Below are 22,189 nucleotides of genomic sequence, written 5' to 3' on the forward strand. Positions count from 1 at the left end.
CTATCCCCACAGACAGACAGACACCAGCTTTGGAAGTTTCAGGCTGCAAGAGCAGTGCTGGAGAATGACCATCTGAGGTCTTTCCCTGCTGTCAAGAAACAAAAATGTGCTGTCACATCACAAATATTGTTTAAATTACACTTAAAATGTTCCCATTTTTCCCCAACTCTATTTTCTGGGGGAATGGTAATACCCCAGCATGGCCATTTATTCTATGTGAGTCTTTCCTTTGTCTACAATGGGTTTGGGGTCAGGTTACCAGGTAGGGCCATACAGGCTGTTACATAAATGCTTGTGCTGATTCCTCTGTGAATGCTCTGATTTTACCAAATCTCCCCAGGGTTGCATTTTTCTAGGACCTTTTTCCCAGAACACCTTTTGAGGAGCTGCTGCCCCTCAAGCAGCCATCTTGCTCCTTTCTGCTGTATCTCCTCTTCCAGCTGGTAAATATTCTTATCTCTTTTCGTACTTACTGTTTAGTATTTCTGAGGGTGGCAGAGATCTCAGAAACTTGAGTATGATCAGTGAATTTCATGGAGGTGATATTCAGTCTATCAAATCCTTACAGCAACACACGAGAAACCTCCTTCCAACTTAATCCTTTGTATTTATCATAATTATTTGTATAAACTCTTCAGTGAACATAAACCTAAGCCAATGTGAACAATTTGTAAGATTTGGCTGCCAAAATTTGTTTGTTATAGATCTATGCTTCTAACATCCATCATTTAATTATACTCTAGGTAGTGATTCTTTTTAAAGGTACAGACCAGGGGTCGGCAACCTTTCAGAAGTGGTGTGCCAAGTCTTCATTTATTCACTTTAATTTAAGGTTTCGCATGTCAGTAATACATTTTAACATTTTTTAGAAGGTCTCTCTCTCTATAAGTCTATATATTATATAACTAAACTATTGTCATATGTAAAGTAAACAAGGTTTTCAAAATGTTTAAGAAGCTTCATTGAAAATTAAATTAAAATGCTGATCTTATGCCGCCCCTCAGCCCGCTGCCAGTCTGGGATCCCAGCCCTGCCCACATAGAGTGGGTACCTACCTTCTCCCTGGTTCTAGCCATTCTCTTCCTCTCTCTCTCTCTCTGCACTGAGCTGAGGGTGGGAGCGCACTGAGCACAGGGCTGGGGGTGAAGGAGCAGGCTGGGGGCTGGGGTGCAGGGTCTGTCCAGGAGCTAGAATGAGGGAGGGGGCTCAGGGTTGGGGCAGGAGGTTTGGGTGTGGAGTGCTTACCTGGGCAGCTCCCATTTGGTGCGAGGGTGCAGGTGGGAATGTGTGTGGGAGGGGTGCAGGAGCTCCCGTTTGGTGCTCAGGGTGGGGGTGGGAATGTGGGGGGTGCAAGAGTCAGGGCACAGAGTGTGGGAGGGCTGGGTGTGTGAGGAGGGTGCAGGAGTCAGGGCTGGGGTCGTGGGGGGATGCAGAGGTCAGGGCTGGAGCCTGGGGTGTGTGGGGGGTGCAGGGGTAAGGGCAGAGGACTGTGTGTGGGGGCGGTGCAGGGATCAGGGCAGAGGGCTGGGGGTGTGTGTGAGGGGGTGCAGGGGTCAGGGCAGAGGGCTGGGGTGTGTGTGTGGGGGGGTGTAGGAGTCAGGGCATGGGGCTGGGGTGTGTGGGGGGGTGCAGGGGTCAGGGCAGGTGGGTGTGGGCTAGGGTCATGGGGGTGCTCCCAGTCCCCTGCCCAGAGTGGCTCACGGCAGGGGGCTGGAGTGGATATGCCCTGATTCCACCCCCCTTCCCCAAGGCCCCGTCCCCACCTCTTCTCCGCCTCCTCCCCGAGCAGTGAGCAAGCTGCGGCTCTGCTTCTCCCCCTGCCCCGCAAGGGACATCAGCTGACCGGCGGCAGGGAGGGAGAGGAGGTGGGGCAGGAACCCAGCATGCTGGGGGAAGAGGCGGGGGGGGGGCGGGGGGGAGCTTGCCTGCCCTGCAGCAACAGCCAGCATGACCAAGCTTCTTCACCCTGCCCCCGCGGGGAGGGGGCAGGATTTTTAATGGCTCGCTGCTGCCTGCGGGGGTCTACAGTGGGCTGAGCAGGGCCGGGGGCTGGGACCTGGCAAGCAGCAGTGTGCCACTAAAAATCAGCTCCCATGCCATCTTTGGCAGGCATGCCATAGGTTGCCGACCCCTGGTATAGACCTTAGTGTTAATAAAAAAAAATTATTTAAATAAATAGATTGGGCTACTTTAGGGCTAGTTTTTAAGTGACTGTGGACTAGATGCAGTAGAAAATAGCCCCAGGAATCAAGGTTAAGGTTGCCCCCCCCCCTCAAAATCTGAAATGGCGCCCCTGATTAATGCCCAAAAGTGAAAGTCAGAAGATCTGTGTGACCTGATACAAAGTCACCACAACCAAAATTCTCTAATGTGCATACCCAAGGTTAGGCATCTGAATCCATATTTAGGCATCTAACATTTTCAGCGGTGCGGAGTTCCTGCAGCTCATATTGGCGCAGCAGGAGTTATAGATGCACAGCAACATTGAAAACCAAACCACTTAGGTGCCTAACTGTGCACTGCTTTGCCTAATTTTAGGTACCCAAGTTTGAAAGTTTTGGCCCTGGGCATTTATCACTCTCTGGTGCAGCTTCCCATCAGTAAAATGTCGAGAATATTTACCTCAGAGCGGTATTTGTGATGTTTAGTTCATTAATCTTTGAGGAGCACTTTGGAATGCTTGGATGAAGCCATTGGATTGTTTAGGATCATAGAAGATTAGCGTTGGAAGAGACCTCAGGAGATCGAGGCAAAAAAAGGATTGAGTACTTCAGCTTTTTCCTCATCTTCTGTCACTAGGTTACCTCCCCCATTCAGTAAGGCTCCCACACTTTCTCTGACCTTCTTCTTGTTGCTAACATACCTGTAGAAACCCTTCTTGTTACCCTTCACATCCCTTGCTAGTTGCAACGCCCATTGTGCTTTGGCCTTCCTGATTACACCCCTGGATGCTTGAGCAATATTTTTATACTCCTCCCTAGTCATCTGTCCAAGTTTACACTTCTTGTAAACTTCCTTTTTGTGTTTAAGCTCACCGAAGATTTCTCTGTTAAGCCAAGCTGGTTGCCTGCCATATTTGCTATTATTTCTGCACACTGGGATGGTTTGTTCCTGTGCCCTCAAAACGGCTTCTTTAAAATACAGTCAGCTCTCTTGGACTCCTTTCCCCCTCAGATTAGCCTCCCAGGGGATCCTGCCCATCAGTCCCTGAGGGAGTCAAGGTCTGCATTTCTGAAGTCCAGAGTCCATATTCTGCTGCTCTCCTTTCTTCCTTTTGACAGAATCCTGAACTTGACCATCTCATGGTCACTGCTGCCCAGGTTGCCACCCACTTCTACTTCCCCTACCAATTCTTCCCTGTTTGTGAGCAGTAGGTCAAGAGGAGCATGGCCCCTAGTTGGTTCCTCCAGCACTTGCACCAGGAAGTTGTCCCCAACACTCTCCAACAACTTCTTGGATTGTCTGTGCACTGCTGTATTGCTCTCCCAGCAGATGTCAGGGTGATTGAAGTCCCCCATGAGAACCAGGGCCTGTGATCTGGAAACTTCTGTTAGTTGTCCAAAGAAAGCCTTTCTACCTCCTTCTCCTGGTCTGGTGGTCTATACTGGACACCCACCACGACATCATCCTTGTTGCTCTCGCCTCTAAACTTAACCCAAAGACTCTCAACAGGCTTTTCTCCAGTTTCATACTGGAGTTCTGAGCAATCATACTGCTCTCTTACATACAGTGCAACTCCTCCACCTTTTCTCCCCTACCTGTCCTTCCTGAACAGTTTATACCCGTCCATGACAGTGCTCCAGTCATGTGAGTTACCCCTTCCAGTCTCTGTTATTTCAATCACATCATAGTTCCTTGACTGTGCCAGGACTTCCAATTCTTCCTGGCTTGTTTCCCAGGCTTTTTGCGTTCATGTACAGGCACCTAAGATAAATCATGGAGCAGGTCCTCAAGGAATCCATTTTGAAGCGCTTAGAGGAAAGGAAAGTGATCAGGAAGAGTTAGCATGGACTCACCAAGAGCAAGTCATGCGTGACTAACCTGATTGCCTTCTATGACGAGATAACTGGCTCTGAGGATGACGGGAAAGCAGTGGACATGTTATTCCTTGACTTTAGCAAAGCTTTTGATACGGTCTCCCACAGTATTCTTGCCAGCAAGTTAAAGAAGTATGGGCTGGATGAATGCACTATAAGGTGGGTAGAAAGTTGGCTAGATTGTCGGGCTCAAGGGGTAGTGATCAATGGCTCCATGTCTAGTTGGCAGCCGGTATCAAGCGGAGTGCCCCAAGCGTCAGTCCTGGGGCCGGTTTTATTCAATATCTTCATTAATGATCTGGAGGATGGTGTGGATTGCACCCTCAGCAAGTTTGCAGATGACACTAAACTGGGAGGAGTGGTAGATATGCTGGAGGATAGAGATAGGGTACAGAGGTGTAATAGTAGGATTTTATGTTTGTATTAATATAATTTAGAATGAAGGATAAAGAATAATAATGTAGCATGTATTAAATGTATTGGTGTATGATTTGATCATATCCTGCCAGCCACCCTTTTCGAATAACAGAAAGGAATGGCCTAATGGGCCATTGGTAGAAATACATCAGCCAGAATCTGTGTCTGGACTGATTTCAAGGCAGACACAGACCTTTGAGGGTCACCAATTTGTTGTAGGTTTAGCATTTTAAAGTAAGTAAAAGAATGCAATGATTGTCTTTCTTTTTCACTGCAATTTGATGTTTCTGTTCAAAATGTTCTGTGTAAATTAAGTCTGTTTTGTGTGTGAATGAGGAATGTACGTGTTAAGAGATAAATGTGAAGGCCATCACTGAACCAGATGTATGAAAGAGGAACCAGAGACAAACGCAAGGGCACCAGGAGGCTGCAATATGCTCCTATTGAAGTGTTAGAGGAGGGCAGATTGACGACTCTAAAGATGAGACAGGCACCTATCAATGGGGACAAGATAACTGTGATAAAGAATGAGAAGGTCAATTTAAGAAAACAAGCACTCGTCAAACAATTGATTACAGCATGACGGAGCAAAACTCATTGGTCCCAGTGAAGGAAAATCACTATATAAACCGGGTGCCTTGCCATGAAACTTTGGGTTCGTCCTGCCAAGACTTCGCTGGAGCATCGTGTCATGATCAACGGAACCCGGCTCCTCCCTACCACTGATCAACCTAGCTGGCCACTAGGTTGATCCGGACTGGTAACTATAACATTGACGGGCGGGACAGTGTGCATGGTGTGTGTACGTGTGACTGAAAAGCATATGCTAACTGCTGTATTCTCAATAAATGCGACGTGTTGCCTTCTCCCCTATAAAAGATCTCGTGTGCTTTGTATAAGCATAACAGAGGGACCTAGACAAATTGGAGGATTGGGCCAAAAGAAATCTGATGAGGTTCAACAAGGACAAGTGCAGAGTCATGCACTTAGGACGAAAGAATCCCATGCACCGCTACAGACTAGGGACCAAATGGCTAGACAGCAGTTCGGCAGAAAAGGACCTAGGGGTTACAGTGGACAAGAAGCTGGATATGAGTCAACAGTGTGCCCTTGTTGCCAAGAAGGCTATTGGCATTTTGGGCTGTATAAGTAGCAGCATTGCCAGCAGATCGAGGGACGTGATCATTCCCCTCTATTCGGCATTGGTGAGGCCTCATCTGGAGTACTGTGTCCAGTTTTGGGCCCCACACTACAAGAAGGATGTGGAAAAATTGGAAAGAGTCCAGCGGAGGGCAACAAAAATGATTAGGGGGCTGGAGCACATGATTTATGAGGAGAGGCTGAGGGAACTGGAATTATTTAATCTGCAGAAAAGAAGAATGAGGGGGGATTTGATAGTTGCTTTCAACTACCTGAAAGGGGGTTCCAAAGAGGATGGATCTAGACTGTTCTCAGTGGTAGCAGATGACAGAACAAGGAGTAATGGTCTCAAGTTGCAGTGGGGGAGGTTTAGGTTGGATATTAGGAAAAACTTTTTCACTAGGAGGGTGGTGAAGCACTGGAACGGGTTACCTAGGGAGGTGGTGATATCTCCTTCCTTAGAGGTTTGTAAGGTCACGCTTGACAAAGCCCTGACTGGGATGATTTAGTTGGGCATTGGTCGGGCATTTAGTTGGGCATTGGTCCTGCTTTGAGCGGGGGGTTGGACTAGATGACCTCCTGAGGTCCCTTTGAACGCTGATATTTTATGATTCTATGATAACTAGCCGATTGCCCTACTTTCTCAATATGAATTGGGAGGCCTCTCCTGTTGCACCCTCCTCCTTGTGTTTCCTCCCGGTATCCCACTTCCCCACTTACCTCATGGCTTAGGTACCCATCCACCGCAGTAGGAGTACAAACCATTATATATTTTCCTCTTGTAACCTCGGACTCTGTTCAGATTCTTAGGGGACAACTGAGTGTTGCTGATTGCTGTGGAGGGAGGACCTGGAATTAATCAGAATTTTGTTCTTAATAAGGTTGAAATGATTGAATAAATTAGATTTAATTATTTAAAAACCACAGCACACATTGAACTTGGCCTGACTTGTCACTCTGGTATAAATGCTGCTTAACGATGGTCAATTCTTACTCACAAACACAGAGCTAAATTGTCAGCACAATTTGGGGATTAGGAAGACCCTTGGGTATATTGGCAGGGTCTCCAGAGCATTGGTGGGATATTGCCCTTTTGGATCAGGGAGATGAGGCTGGGCTAGTGAGATTCTCTCTCTCTGATACACACACACACACTTACTCCTCCCACACCCCATTTTTCCCCTCAGCACGCCCCCTATTAGTAAAAAATACAACTTTTAGAGAAACTCCTTGTGACTTTTTATTTCTGCCGGTGGGTCTGAGAGCATTGTTTGTGCCTTTATAATAGCAGCTTTGTAGCAGCACTCTCCTCCCTGCCCAGCCTATCTAATCTGGGGATGAAGAAGAGAGGCAGGAATAGGGGACAGAGTAGCAGCTGTGTTAGTCTGTATACACAAAAAAAGAAAAGGAGGACTTGTGGCACCTTAGAGACTAACAAATTAGAGACTCACGAAAGCTTATGTTCAAATAAATTTGTTAGTCTCTAAGGTGCCACAAGTACTCCTGTTCTTTTTGAGGAATAGGGGACCAAATGTTACAGATGGTGGAAGGATTAGTTAAACCTAGCACTTCATGAGAAGCAGCTAGGCTGTAATGGGCGGATAGGAGGTGAGGCTGCATTTCTACTGGGCTCCAATCACCCTTTGACATCTACTACAACTGGTCACTTATGTATATTCAGCCTTTGATCTCTGTGATCCTGGTGAGTTCAGTGAGACCTGGAACTCAAGGTTTATATTTCCATATCCTGCATTTCCCTTTCCTTATTCTTAATTACTAAAGACATTTTCATGCAAACAAGATACTTGCTCCTTAACAGCTCATCTATATCTCCTCCCACGGCTTATTCTCCAGCAGAAGGCATGATCCTGTTTGTTGTGGAGCTACATTGTGATGATGTCACATGCAGTGAACTGTGACTCCCAACCGTGGAGAATAAGCAGCAGATAATTTAAAAATGGAGATTCTGTTTTCACGCAAATGACACTTGGAAGTAATCAGGGATGAAAAGTACCTACAAGTTGAGACAGGCAGGAGCAAAAGTATGTCTAAGAAAAATGTTTTCCATGAGGTATCTGGAGACATTTAATACCCTATTTGTAAATCCTACACTCTCCTGTGTGTGTCCCCCCTCCCCATCCGCCCCAAGCTAAATTACAAGAACTGAAACCCAGGCATTTGCTGGATTAAAAAAAAAAAGACACATACCACCAGGCTGCAGATTTACTTGCTTTTTATTGCTTTTTGACACAGGGGTATAATTTGACTCCAAACAGCCATTACTTTTAACCATAGATTACACCCTTTCTAATTAGCTCTTCCCCACAGACCAGCACGGGCCACAGAAAGTTTAATGGCATCCTATCCTCCACGTTTTTATTGTCCACGTGCTGTATGCAAGAGATTAGGTTTCTTTCCTCTGTGTGCCACACAGCTTTAATGGGCGGGTTCTGAAGAAGCAACAAACAGTAAATTTTGTAGCACTCTGCTGTGAACTTTACAAGTGGCTGAAACATCTGTTGATCACAAGAAGGAGCAGGCTGAAATAAAGCAAGGACAGGGATTTTTATCTTATGTGCTCTGTGATGTTATGATAATTGTTAAACAGACTCTACCACCACCCTTTAACTCACTTTGCCGCTTCTAAATATGGATTAATATCAGTAACTGAATTCCTAAGCCAGAACTGATGGTAGTGGGAAAGGCATGTCTGAGGATCCTTTATTTTCTCTGATCTCCCATCCGGAGAAGTTCTAGGTTCTGGGGCTCAGCATACCAGAGGCCTGGCATAATTCTAGTAGCCATGGGCTGCCTTTGATCCCCATATCCAAGCAGAGCTTTGCAGGCGGCGGGAGAAAGAAGAGCTGCAAAGTGATGCAGCAGCTCCATTGCAGCCCACATAGACTTTTACCACAAGAAACAGGACAGAGTCTGGTTTTGTAGAGTTGGAATATGGTTATTGAAACTTGGATTCCACCCACTTACTGCTTTCCCAGTTCCACATAACATAAGGTAGTATACGTCCACCTCTCATGACCCAACATGGAAACCAGATATAGACACTCTATGAGCCCCTTCTGACTGATGTAAGGAGTGGTATCAGTGGGGTGTGAAGGGAGGAATATCCAGACCTCCTCAGCCAGAGAGGTTTCCACAATGTCAGCTTTGAGGGGGGGTGGAAAGAGGAGTAAAAGGGAGGGGCTGGACAGGAAAATTCTTGGGGTTTGGTGAATCCCACCCCCATGGTAGAAGTGGATGGTACAGCACAGAACTCAGTGGTGTGACTTTTAATACCGTGAGTTTCACAGACATGTTTGGAAATGGAACCCCCTTCCCAGGCTTGGTATTTACTCACCCAAATCTTGTCTTGGTAATAGTCTTCTCCATAGTTAAAATAGAGATTTTTAAGGTGATTCTTTATCTCTCTTGCCAGCCCAGGGATCAACTACAAACCAAACAAAGAACAAAACAGCCTGAGTTAGCTGATATGAAATGGGAATAATCCACTTCCTGGTTATTGGCCCAACTGTGATTTGGAAACTTCCAGCGCCAAGGGTTCGGGCAAATGTCCAGACTGGGACATGGGGTTGAAAGGACACTTCTAACTCTTGTAAGTGCATTCCAGGCAGTCAATGACAGGATTAATGTGTCTCAATCATGTGACCTACCACACTACATATGACTCAGCCATTCTCCTATCACACCAATTACAAATATAAAGGAATCACAGTTCTCCCCTCTGCTCTGCTTGTCCTGCACATCTCACAATTTAGCTCAGGTTATTTCCATTGTAGCTGCCTGTCTACGTTAGGGCTTCCAGCATCGCTCACACTGGTGGCGCTGAACCAGGTTGAGCAACTGTGGGACACTTGATATATTTCCCTCTTGTGAATAAGGCGGTAGAGAGGTGGCAGATCTAAACAGGTTACCCAGCTTCCCACTGCTACCCAAGTCCTGCTGCCCTATAATGTTAAATACCTGTTGGCTGTCAAAGGGGCTTGTAGTTTTCTTTGAAACTGGAATCTCAAGGGGTTCAAAAATTTTCTCCTGTTTTTGTGACAGCTCTTCTTCACATTTGGAAAACACAGTCTGCAGTGCAAAGATAACAATAGATCACTGTAAATACCGATGAGGATCAAATTAGAAGCATGGTGCAGTACGTATAAGACTTAAACCTCATCTGCAGTAGAGAGGTCATTCAACCATAACATCCCTCAACCAACATAAATGCACCTTGAATCCAAGTGCAAAAATGCTTCAGACAGCTGTCAGGGATTGAAGCTATCGCGGTAATCTGTGGAGGTTAATCAATTCAGTGAGTGCCAGGGTGGGCACCTCCCACTGCACAAGTGGTGCAGACATTTCGGACAGCAGTCACTCCATTTCTGTGCACCTGTGCTGTCCTCTTAATTGCACAGTGATGATTTTTCCCCCAATACACCCAGCATTGGAGCAATAATTAGAAATCAAAGCTAGATCTCCTAAGTGGCATGGCAGAGCACTAGTCACAAGGAAACCAGACAAGATGCTGCAACACTCTCAGCTGATGCCTAGTTGGATTGAGAAATGGCAACAAGAAATTGAACCTGCTCGTCTGAATGCCAGGACTGTGCAGCACCATTAGGTTGGTCTCCATGGCATTCCATAGGCCTTGCTGGGCTGGAAAATAAGAGCTAACAACTGAGTAGTCAACATGGGGGGCGCATGAACCACCTGTTCAGGGAGGCTTCAGAGTGGAGTCTGCTGCTGAGGATACTGGAATTAATCTGAAAACTGGACAGGTAAGTATCTCCCTCCTCCTGTCTGGACAGTTTGTCTCATGGTGCGCTACATTTGAGTGACCTGCCTTCAACTACCAGTCCTACAGAACCTAATTTTCAGCAGATATACTTAACTCCTCACACATTCTCCATACATTCCTTTTACAATGATTATGATGTGACGTGTGACACAGGCTTTCATTAGAGACCATACATGACATTCTTTTGATGAACCCAGGGGATCCCTGTACCCCTATATCCTCCGCCAGTTGGCATCAAGAGGTGCTTGGGTCATATCTAGTTTCCTACAGTGCTATTATTTTTTCAAGACTTTATACATTTGAGTTCTAGGATATGAACAGGAACAAACCTTAATTATGGTGCTACCGTCTTCATACGTCATTGGAAAGGTGGAGAATCTTGCAGCACATTTGACTTTCTGCCATTCAAGTGTCGTGAGCTTGTCGTACATCTCCAGCACAGCTGATAATCGACAGGGGTCATTCAAATTCTCAGAGAACTTATGGCTGCTCATTGCATTGGCCAAGACATGGTCCAATCTAGGGCCAGAAGGGAGTTAAAAACTTCATATTAAAATGAAAGAGCTAGATACAAAGGACACATACCAAGACTAATGGGCTTTTAATTCATAAAGAGATAACTAATAATAAACCTGAACTACTTTAAGAATTGCCATGTAATTCACAAGCACACAACCTCTGCACTTCCCAACCCCAAACTCATATTCCCCTGACCAGTAAGCATCTGAGTGTGCCAGCTTCTGTCTGGAAAAATATCACTCTCACAGCGATATTCCACATGTGGCAGCAAGCATGATCTAAACAGCACTTGGGTTTTGTCTTGAGAGCTTGCCTCTTTCATCTGCACTTGGACACTGGGACAGACACAGAACTGCCATAATCCCCCATCTCACTGTAGCCAATAGTACACATGCCCCAGGGAGGCTGAGAATCTGGGGAGGGGATACTTCGGCTGCCAAGGTGGCATAGAGGGGTTATAGCATTGGGAAAAGGATCAGGCTCTTTGTAGAAAGATGAGCTCTGGAGGAAATATTTACAAATCCCCTACTTTTGCTCCAAGACTCCTTTCTGTTCCTTCAGCTTTTCACATTCTTCCTCCTTCTGATGAAACTCTTCTGCGCTGACCATTCTGGAAAGTTCCCTGGAATTGATTCACGAACAAAATAAATATCACTAACCAACCAATGATGCACAAGGCAAGACTAGGGTTAGCCACCCATTCCAGAATCAAGTTATGAGATAGTCCCAACTTCTCTGCAAGCCCAGCTCACAGGGTGGCAAAGTTTGCAGATGATACTAAACTGCTCAAGATAGTTAAGACCAAAATAGACTGTGAAGAACTTCAAAAAGATCTCAAAAAACTAAGTGATTGGGCAACAAAATGGCAAATGAAATTTAATGTGGATAAATGTAAAGTAATGAACAATGGAAAAAATAACCCCAACTATACATACAATATGATGGGGGATAATTTAGCTACAACTAATCAGGAAAACGATCTTGGAGTCATCGTGGATAGTTCTCTGAAGACGTCCACACAGTGTGCAGCGGCAGTCAAAAAAGCAAACAGGATGTTAGGAATCATTAAAAAAGGGATAGAGAATAAGACTGAGAATATCTTATTGCCCTTTTATAAATCCATGGTACGCCCACATCTTGAGTACTGCATACAGATGTGGTCTCCTCATCTCAAAAAAAGATATACTGGCATTGGAAAAGATTCAGAGAAGAGCAACTAAAATGATTAGGGGTTTGGAACGGGTCCCATATGAGGGGAGATTAAAGAGGCTAGGACTTTTCAGCTTGGAAAAGAGGAGACTCAGGGGGGATATGATAGAGGTATATAAAATCATGAGTGGTGTGGAGAAAGTGAATAAGGAAAAGATATTTACTTGTTCCCATAATATAAGAACTAGGGGCCACCAAATGAAATTAATGGGCAGCAGGTTTAAAAGAAATAAAAGGAAGTTCTTCTTCACTCAGCACACAGTCAACCTGTGGAACTCCTTGCCTGAGGAGGTTGTGAAGGCTAGGACTATAACAGGGTTTAAAAGAGAACTGGATAAATTCATGGGGGTTAAGTCCATTAATGGCTATTAGCCAGGATGGGTAAGGAATGGTGTCCCTAGCCTCTGTTTGTCAGAGGGTGGAGATGGATGGCAGGAGAGAGATCACTTGATCATTACCTGTTAGGTTCACTCCCTCTGGGGCACCTGGCATTGGCCACTGTCGGTAGACAGGATACTGGGCTGGATGGACCTTTGGTCTGACCCAGTATGGACATTCTTATGTTCTTATGACAGTCATTGTCCCAGATGTATTTATGGCCTTGCAACGCTGTGATGCTGCTGCCACCTCACGTGACATTGTTGCATTGTAGTAGAAGGATGCAATGTTGTCGTACAATGATGTAACGTCATGACATGATTATTTGTCTCACAAGGCACAAGATGGGATTCATTTAGATATTACAGGGATTTGCTAGCCCAGATATGTAGGAGAAAGATAATGTGTATTACAAACTACGGTCTGATCCAGCATCCACTGATGTCAACATCAAAAATCCCATTTACTTTGTTAGGAGCAGGTTCAGGTCCTGTGTGTCATAACCTTGGGTAATAAACATCATTTGATGGACAAGCAACATTGCTTGTCCCTCCCTCCTGACAATCCCCTTTTCCCTGAGCACTGACCTCTGTGCTGCTGTCTTCATGCACCTTCATGGATGTTGTTCAAAAGGTTGTGTTTGTAGACTCCGAACAAGTTCAAAGGTGACAGATGTACTAGATTAACAGTTCTCTAACTGTGGGGCAGGACCCCAAAGTGGGTCGTGACCCCATTTTAATGGGATCGCCTGGACTGGCTTAGACTTGCTGGGGCCTGGGGGATAGCTACCCATAGTGCACTGCTCTGTGTCGATGCAAGAGTTCCAAGTGTGGATGCACTCTATCGACACAAGGAGCTAGTGTGGACATGCAACAGCGGTTTTAATTAAAGCGGCATAACTTTTGCCGACCAAACAAGACCTCAGTGCCCGATCTGTACAATGGGGATAACAGCACTGCTGTACCTCACCAGGGCTATGAGGAGAAATAGGTTAGACGTTGTCAGGTGCTCAGATACTATGGTGATGGGGCCACATAAGTACCACAGGTAGAGTGAAAACTTCTTCATACCACACTGCTATCCCTTCCCTGGGTTTTGACCCCTGCTTTTCACATACATCCCTCAAATTTCCCTCTTTTCTGAATGTAAACTTGGCTCAGAGGGCTTCACTGTATTTCTTCTGAGACCCCTGCATTCTCTCTTCAACACCCCCTGCAGAGGGATTCCTGTTTTACAGGCTCATTAATGACTTCCAGATCCTTGATCTAATCACCAGCCCTTTCTTATCTTAATCTTGCCTCTGTTTGTAAACAAAATACTGACACCCTGCCCCAGGGGCACAAGCTGGGAGCGACACCTGCGGGGGGAGGAGCAGAAGCCCTCCCTGCTCCCTTTAAATGGTGCCCACTGGCAGATTAGCCACTGGGGCAAGGGAGCCCACGCCCAGGGGCTCTGGCCAATTGGGGGGCCCTGGAAAAAGGGGCACACCTACACCCCGACGTGCTCCACTTGCCTAGCGCTCCTGTGGGGGGAGCGGGGGGAGCCCGAATTTCCCTGGCAGGAGGGGCAGGGGACTGCAGGAGGAAGGGGTGGGGAGTTCCCACTTGGTCTGGCCCAGGGCCCCACCAAAGCTTAATCTGCCACTGATGGCGCCCCTGTCCAAATTGGTCTGAAATTGGGGGAAAATCTGGATCTAGCTCCAATCTCTGTATCATGGATTACTTTCTGTTAACAACCTGAACCTTTGTCCTACATCAATCAAGTCTTGAGTTGACAAAATTCTAAGAAAAACTTTCAGCTTTGAAAAAGATTCATTAGCTATTTCCCTCATCCTGGCTGCCTCTGTATTTCCTTTTTCTAGCTGGGATTGAAAGCTCCAAAATGATATGGAGAGATGCTGCTATCATTGCAATGCCATCCAGAGCAGGCACAGAAGTTGCAGGAAATCTCACACCAAAACCTGTTCTCACAGAATTTCCAACCCAGTTATATGGGGTTCAGATAAGGCTCAAAAAACGTCTTTATTTTTGAGTGTTTATTGGAACCAACCTGTTTGAAATTTGCTCATCACTATTCTTGATCTTTTCGGAGGTTTCATTTTCGCATTTTATGCTTGTGAACTGTGTCTCTAGGATACCGCCTCTCTCCTCTCCCCCACAATTCACCCCTTTCCACCCTCACCAGAATCCTAGCTGACACCCTTCCCTTTAGGAACTTGTCCAAGCCACCCCTTAATTAACTGTTAGGAGGGCACTGTATAAAAGATACTCCCTTCCCTCTAGCCCCAAGAACAGTGTATGCTACCACGGCAGCTGCACTCACAGTCTCTGCCAAATATAAGTTTATTACCTGCCCTTACTGTATCAGACTAGGTGGCTTTATCCTCTGTCCTGCTGATGTGCAAGGGGGTATTACTTACTTAGAAAATTCTTTGCAATGGAAATAAAAGTCATCATATTGCCTCACACCATGACATGATTTCAAGATGCCAATCACATGGCAAAATAAGGCTGTGGTGTTACATCACACTGTCAGATTTGCCCTTCAAGACAAATTGAAGTTGGTGGCAGCTCTGGACCTGACCCTCCAGCGTCAAACATTCCCTGGACTGGTGGAAAGAAACATACAACAACTGTGCAGGCATTCCGTTTGCACAACCCCCATTGACGGAGAGAGATGCCCAGCAGGAGAAATGGAGCTAGTCCAATCACTGGGCATGTTGATATTTTAGTATCAACACCCACAAGCACTCCGTAAACTTGGTGAAGAGAAAACCACACTTGGAAACTTTCAAGACTTCTTTTCTATAGTAGATATTTAAGAAGGAGTCACAATATTTTTCACTGTCATCGAGGCCTGAACCTCCCCACTTACCTGAATCTTCCTTCCAAAACCTCTTGGCGATCCGCCATACATTTAACTAGAGCATTCATGTTACTTCTGTTGGGCAGAGAATAATGAAAAGGGATTAGAGTTAATAAAATATCCATAAAAGTAATAACATCTGCAAAAGCAAAAGCTAAAGCCCCTTCCAAAATTATTAGTCAGCCCTTCAGCAAAAAAACGAAACAGCCAAGACTTATATGGTTAAAAACATATTTGCTTGGGCTGGTGGCTTAGAGATCACTGCTCTGCCCTGCCCTGTGGGAGACCTGTGATGATCTGAGCCACCCTCTCTCTGTCTCTTTCTCTAGGAGTTAGCGCCAAGCAATGGCGCCAAGGCACAGCACAGAGCCTCTGGAGACAAGGAGGGCCACACATTGTCTCTCTCGGCAAAGAAAGGGCTAGCGTCTCAGTAAAGGGCAAGGAGGACAAATGACAAGAATGGTGCAAACCTCAGGGATCCATTATGAACATGAACAATTGTTTGGAGACCCCAAGGGTAGGGGTCTAAAATGGAATAAAATTTCATATCACCAAACTTATCTAAGTTTGTCTTCCACAGATTTCACCAATTGTTCCTTCTTGGTTCCATCCAAATTTGTGAGCTTGCCCTGGGGAGCCTCACTTTCACCTTTGTAGGGCACAGATGTATCAGGGATGACAGTTAACTCATTAGAAGCCTTCCCAACATAAGAGCGGCAGCACCAACACCACCTTCTACCCAGTAAACCCGTACCATCACAGAAAAGAAGAGGAAGTTAATAAAACATATATATAAAAAAAATAAAAAACCCTACCCCAAGCAAAGTTACCCTAGAAAGAGAAGTGCCAGAGCCTCCGTGAAATCCACTCGAGATTTTGCATTTGCGACTCATTTTTATGTGGAAAGTGCTAAGATACTACCATGACGGGTGGCAGGATAGAACCTTAAAATAGGTTAATGCTAGCAATAATCACTGGGGCAGGATGAACTGGGCAAGATAAAATAAGAACTCACTACACAAAACTCAAACTGACACTAAAACCATTTCAGTTATGAAAAAAAATCTGTCTAGCTGTTTTGCTTAAAGCGGATTTCTTTTTCGTTAAAGGCACTTTTTTTTATTTTGTAGAATCCCATTTCGAGAAGGAGAGAGGCGCAAATAGATTGTAACATTACAAAGATATTTTTCAGTTTCATGGATGCTTCTCAGTTTCCTGGTTCTTCCTAGGAGGATAAATGCCAATATTGTTCTGGAGCGATTTCCAGCTCAGGTTTATAGGTTCAAGATGTTCCTGCAATTCAATTAATGACTGAGCAAGGATCTGACACCCCTAGCCCCCATATAAATGCAGCTTGATGAATTTTGTTAGAAATATTGTGTTTGTAGAGTCCCAACAAGTTCAAAGGTGACAGATGCACTAGACAGATGGGAGGAGGGTGACTGGCCCCAGGTGAAGCGGCAATTTACAGAATAGCAAGGAAAATACACAATTCACACTTCTGATCACTATTCTAGATCTTTTCGGAGGTTTCATTTTGGCATTTTATGCTTGTGAACTGCGTGTCTAGGATACCGCCTCTCTTCTCTCCCCGACAGTTCACCCCTTTTCACCCTCACCAGAATCCTAGCTGACACCCTTCCCTTTAGGAGCTTGTCCAAGCCACCCCTTATTTAACTGTTAGGAGGGCACCGTATACAAGATTCTCCTTTCCCTCTAGCCCCAAGAGCAGTGTATGCTACCACGGCAGCTGCACTCACAGTCCCTGCCAAAAATAAGTTTACTACCTGCCCTTACTGTAACAGACTGGGTGGCTTTATCCTCTGTCCTGCTGATGTGCAAGGGGGTATTACTTAGAAAATTCTTTGCAATGGAAATAAAAGTCATCATATTGCCTCACACCATGACATGATTTCAAGATGCCAATCATATGGCATAATAAGCCTATGGTGTTACATCACACTGTCAGATTTGCCCTTCAAGACAAATTGAAGTTGGTGGCAGCCTCTGGACCTGACCCTCCAGTGTCAAACACTCCCTGGACTGGTGGAAAGAAACATACAACAACTGTGCAGGCATTCCGTTCCCACAACCCCCATTGACAGAGAGAGATGCCAAGCTGGACAAATGGAACTAATCCAATCACTGGGCATGTTGATATTTTAGTATCAACACCCACAAGCACTCCGTAAACTTGGTGAAGAGAAAACCACACTTGGAAACTTTCAAGACTTCTTTTCTATAGTAGATATTTAAGAAGGAGTCACAATATTTTTCACTGTCATCAAGGCCTGAACCTCCCCACTTACCTGAATCTTCCTTCCAAAACCTCTTGGCGATCCGCCATACATTTAACTAGAGCATTCATGTTACTCTGTTGGGCAGAGAATAACGAAAAGGGATTAGAGTTAATAAAATATCCATAAAAGTAATAACATCTGCAAAAGCAAAAGCTAAAGCCCCTTCCAAAATTATTAGTCAGCCCTTCAACAAAAAAATGAAACAGCCAAGACTTATATGGTAAAAACATATCTGCTTGGGCTGGTGGCTTAGAGATCACTGCTCTGCCCTGCCCTGTGGGAGACCTGTGATGATCTGAGCCACCCTCTCTCTGTCTCTTTCTCTAGGGGTCAGCACAGTGGTGAGCTGGAGCCGGTTTGCTAGAACCGGTTGTTAAATTTAGAAGCCCTTTTAGAACCGGTTGTTCCATGAGGGACAACTGGTTCTAAAAGGGCTTCTAAATTTAACCGGCCAAAAGTGGCGCATTAGGCGCCGTCTCCACGGGTGCTCCAGCCCTGGAGCACACAAGGGGAAAATTTGGTGGGTGCAGAGCACCCACCAGCAGCTCCCCACCCCACCCCCAACCCCAGCTCACCTCCGCTCCTCCTCCTCCCCTGAACGTGCCGCCCCGCTCTGCTTCTCCACCCCCCCAAGGCTTCCCGCAAATCAGCTGTTCGCGCAGGAAGCCGGGGCAGGCTGAGAAGCAAGCGGCAGCTTCCCGCTCAGGCCCAGGGAGGCGGAGGTGAGCTGGGGGGGGGGGGGCGCAAGGAGGGCAGCCCACGCCACAGCAGATAACCCGTTGTCAAGGTTCCTCCCCCACTCTGAACTCTAGGGTACAGATGTGGGGACCTGCATGAAAAACCTCCTAAGCTTATCTTTACCAGCTAAGGGCAAAACTTCCCCAAGGTACAAAATATTCCACCCTTTGTCCTTGGATTGGCCGCTACCACCACCAAACAAATACTGGTTACTGGGGAAGAGCTGTTTGGACACGTCTTTCCCCCCAAAATACTTCCCAAAACCTTGCACCCCACTTCCTGGACTTACCTTTAGCTTCTTAACCCTTTACAGGTGAGAGGAGATTTCCTCTGGCCAGGAGGGATTTTAAAGGGGTTTACCCTTCCCTTTATATTTATGACACCCGTGGAGGGGGGCGTGCAGGGGAACCGCTCCCCACCCCAGCTCACCTCCGCCACCCTCGGCCTGAGTGGGAAGCCGCGGCCTGCTTCTCAGTCCTCCCCGGCTTCCTGCCGAACAGCTGATTCACGGGAAGCCGGGGGGTGCGGAGAAGCAGAGCGGGGCGGTGGCTTCAGGGGAGCGGAGGTGAGCTGGGGCCAGGCATGGGGTGGGGAGCTGCCGGTGGGTGCTCTGCACCCACCAAATTTTCCCCGTGGGTGTTGGCACCTAAGGCGCCACTTTTGATGTGATCAGTGGGGGGAGCGGCCACTCCCCCCCAGCTACGCTCCCCCGCCCCTAGGATCCAGAGGGACCTGTTGGATGCTTCCTGGGAGTTGCCCCAGATAAGCACTGCCGGGACTCTCCACCTCGCCCCCCGGCAGGTGCCTCTGGCTCTTAGGGGTGGGGTGGGCACCCACTACGGTGGCCCACGAGACCCTCCTGCCCGGTTCTGAGGACAGTCAGGGGACAGGGGTGAGGGGTGGATGGGACAGGAGTTCTGGGGGGGGTGTCAAGGAACGCGGGGGGGTTGGATGGGGCAGGAGTCCCGGGGGGGTGGGGGGGGCAACGACCCCCTTGTGGGGTGAGGTGGGAACCCGTTGTTAAGATTTTGGCAGCTCATCACTGGGTCAGCACCAAGCAATGGCGCCAAGGCACAGCACGGAGCCTCTGGAGACAAGGAGGGCCACACATTGTCTCTCTAGGCAAAGAAGGGGCTGGCGTCCCAATAAAGGGCAAGGAGGACAAATGACAAGATCGGTGCAAACCTCAGGGATCCATTATGAACATGAACAATTGGTTGTAGGCCCCAAGCGTAGGGGTCTAAAATGGAATAAAATTTCATATCACCAAACTTATCTAAGTTTGTCTTCCACAGATTTCACCAATTGTTCCATCTTGGTTCCATCCAAATTTGTGAGCTTGCCCTGGGGAGCCTCACTTTCACCTTTGTAGGGTACAGATGTATCGGGGCTGACAGTTAACTCATTAGAAGCCTTCCCAACATAAGAGCGGCAGCACCAACACCACCTTCTACCCAGTAAACCCGTACCATCACAGAAAAGAAGGGGTAGTTAATAAAATATATATAAAGAAATAAAAAAAAATAAAAACCCTACCCCAAGCAAAGTTACCCCAGAAAGAGAAGTGCCAGAGTCTCCATGAAATCCACTCGAGACTTCGCTATTGCTACTCATTTTTATGTGGAAAGTGCTAAGATACTACCATGACGGGTGGCAGAATAGAACCTTAAAATAGGTTAATGCTAGCAATAATCACTGGGGCAGGATGAACTGGGCAAGATAAAATAAGAACTCACTACACAAAACTCAAACTGACACTAAAACCATTTCAGTTATGAAAAAAAAAATCTGTCTAGCTGTTTTGCTTAAAGCAGATTTCTTTTTTGTTAAAGGCACTTTTTTTTTATTTTGTAGAATCCCATTTAGAGAAGGAGAGAGGTGCAAATAGATTGTAACATTATAAAGATATTTTTCAGTTTCATGGATGCTTCTCTGTTTCCTGGTTCTTCCTAGGAGCAGAAATTCCAAATTGTTCTGGAGCGATTTCCAGCTCAGGTTTATAGGTTCAAGATGTTTCTGCAATTCAGTTAATGACTGAGCAAGGATCTGACACTCCTTGCCCCCATATAAATGCAGCTTGATGAATTTTGTTATAAATATTGTGTTTGTAGAGTCCCAACAATTTCAAAGGTGACAGATGCACTAGATAGATGGGAGGAGGGTGATTGGCCCCAGGTGAAGCGGCAATTTACAGAATAGCAAGGAAAATACACAATGCACACTTCTGATCACTATTCCTGATCTTTTCGGAGGATTCATTTTGGCATTTTATGCTTGTGAACTGCATGTCTAGGGTATCGCCTCTTTTCTCTCCCCCACAGTTCACCCCTTTCCACCCTCACCAGAATTCCAGCTGACACCCTACCCTTAAGGAGCTTGTCCAAGCCACCCCTTATTTAACTGTTAGGAGGGCACTGTATACAAGATTCTCCCTTCCCTCTAGCCCCAAGTGCAGTGTATACTACCACGGCACCTGCACTTACAGTCCCTGCCAAATACAAGTTTACTACTGAGCAAGGATCTGAAACCCCTCTCCCCCATATAAAGCATGAGGGAGCCAGGGGCCAGTTGGAACCACAAGTCTATAATTCTCCACGAGGGTTCAGAGATAAAACAAAATACAAGGATGAAAGCAATGATACTCTTCAGTGAGACTTAGGTTCAACACCACCACTGGCTTATGAACTACTGTTTAATATTAACGGAAGGAGCAGTTCTCTAGCTTTTCAGTGGGTGTCACTGCTGTTGAAAACCTCTCTTTTAAAACTGAAACAGGATCCAAACTGTGCAGCTTGAGCTTGCTCCATCGTACAATGATCAGAGCCAAAACTCCAGATCCAAATACGCTCAAATTTTAGGGGAAGTCCAGCTTTGGCACTGAACTGTGCAGCTTCGCTCCATCCATAGTTAAGACTTACTGCACAAACACATACTGGCCAAACTTTTGCAGCTGACCATGGGATGATACAGGATGCATGTGTGTGGTGCCTGCGGGTGAACTCAAATGAGCAGAAAAGATCAAGTTCAGCAGTGGTCAGTGAAAAAGCAAACCCTGTTCTCCTCTCGCAGTATGTGCGGGAACAATCATTTTGCAGTGAAACCACTTTAAACAAAAATGTCAATTTTCCAGCGGGGGCAAAAGCAAGGCACTTTAAGGTTTCATACAGGGGGAGGGCAGGGGAAGTGCAGAATCTTGTCATTTTGGTTGCAAATCTGTGTTCTTCTATCCCGGATTGAAATGTGCAAATATTAGCAAACAAAAACATGCAGTCTCTTCTGCATGCAAGTTTCACAAGTATTTTTAAACAGAAAATTAGAGCTCCTATTAAACATGCTGCGATTACCCACTGAATTCCCATTCCCCAACATACCTGCAGATCTCCTCTGAAGCCCTTCTACTTTGTTGTTGGTTCTTCAAGTGTGAAGTATCTGCATGAGCTCTGCCAGGCTTAGTCAACTTGATTTGATCCATGCTCCTATTAAAATAGCAAATGTGTCTTCCAAACAGGAGGGGACAGAAGAGAGGAGTTGCATGGAAGCTGATCCACAGGAGTGTGGGGAAGAGCTCCAAGTATCAAGCATGTTCTTGCTTGCACAAACAAGCAGGGAAAGCAGCCCTAACTAGGTCCTTGGTGCTTTCAAGATCCTTTGCAGCTCAAAACCTCAATAGAGTTAGGCTGACCCCTCCTTGGAGAATTTATGCAGAGAGCCCTGGCTCCCACGCCCTGCATCAGAGTCTGCAGTGATCACCCAGCCAATTGAAAAGTAGGGGTAGGGTTTCATAC

At 46.2% G+C, this 22,189-nt stretch overlaps 1 protein-coding gene across 3 annotated transcripts; it reads right to left on the reverse strand.

The window, feature by feature from the left end:
* Positions 1 to 7,799: 7,799 nt before the first annotated feature.
* LOC114020423 lies at positions 7,800 to 22,088 on the reverse strand. Of its 3 annotated transcripts, XM_037883191.2 has the most exons (8): positions 21,776 to 22,088; positions 17,676 to 17,740; positions 15,376 to 15,441; positions 11,444 to 11,536; positions 10,725 to 10,914; positions 9,573 to 9,683; positions 8,950 to 9,039; positions 7,800 to 8,134 (listed from the first exon to the last, which is right to left on the reverse strand). In XM_037883191.2, exons 2-8 carry the CDS (start codon positions 17,732 to 17,734, stop codon positions 7,880 to 7,882), a joined length of 864 nt encoding a protein of 287 aa, XP_037739119.1. In that variant the 5' UTR covers positions 17,735 to 17,740; positions 21,776 to 22,088; the 3' UTR covers positions 7,800 to 7,879. The 3 variants fall into 3 exon arrangements, with proteins under 3 accessions (XP_037739119.1, XP_043400446.1, XP_043400454.1); XM_043544511.1 differs by lacking the exon at positions 17,676 to 17,740; XM_043544519.1 differs by lacking the exon at positions 15,376 to 15,441 and having other exon boundaries at positions 21,776 to 22,087.
* Positions 22,089 to 22,189: the final 101 nt, after the last annotated feature.

This window comes from Chelonia mydas, chromosome 1 (genome assembly GCF_015237465.2).
Source record: "Chelonia mydas isolate rCheMyd1 chromosome 1, rCheMyd1.pri.v2, whole genome shotgun sequence".
Taxonomy (NCBI): Eukaryota; Metazoa; Chordata; order Testudines; family Cheloniidae; genus Chelonia; species Chelonia mydas.

Coding starts and splice junctions, on each gene's coding strand:
- LOC114020423 (XM_043544511.1), bottom strand. CDS start 21,876: ATGGATCAAATCAAGTTGACTAAGCCTGGCAGAGCTCATGCAGATACT. Junction 15,442..21,775: donor GCTTCAGAGGAGATCTGCAG/GTATGTTGGGGA, acceptor TCTGCCCAACAG/AAGTAACATGAATGCTCTAG. Junction 9,684..10,724: donor ACGGTAGCACCATAATTAAG/GTTTGTTCCTGT, acceptor TTTGCACTGCAG/ACTGTGTTTTCCAAATGTGA.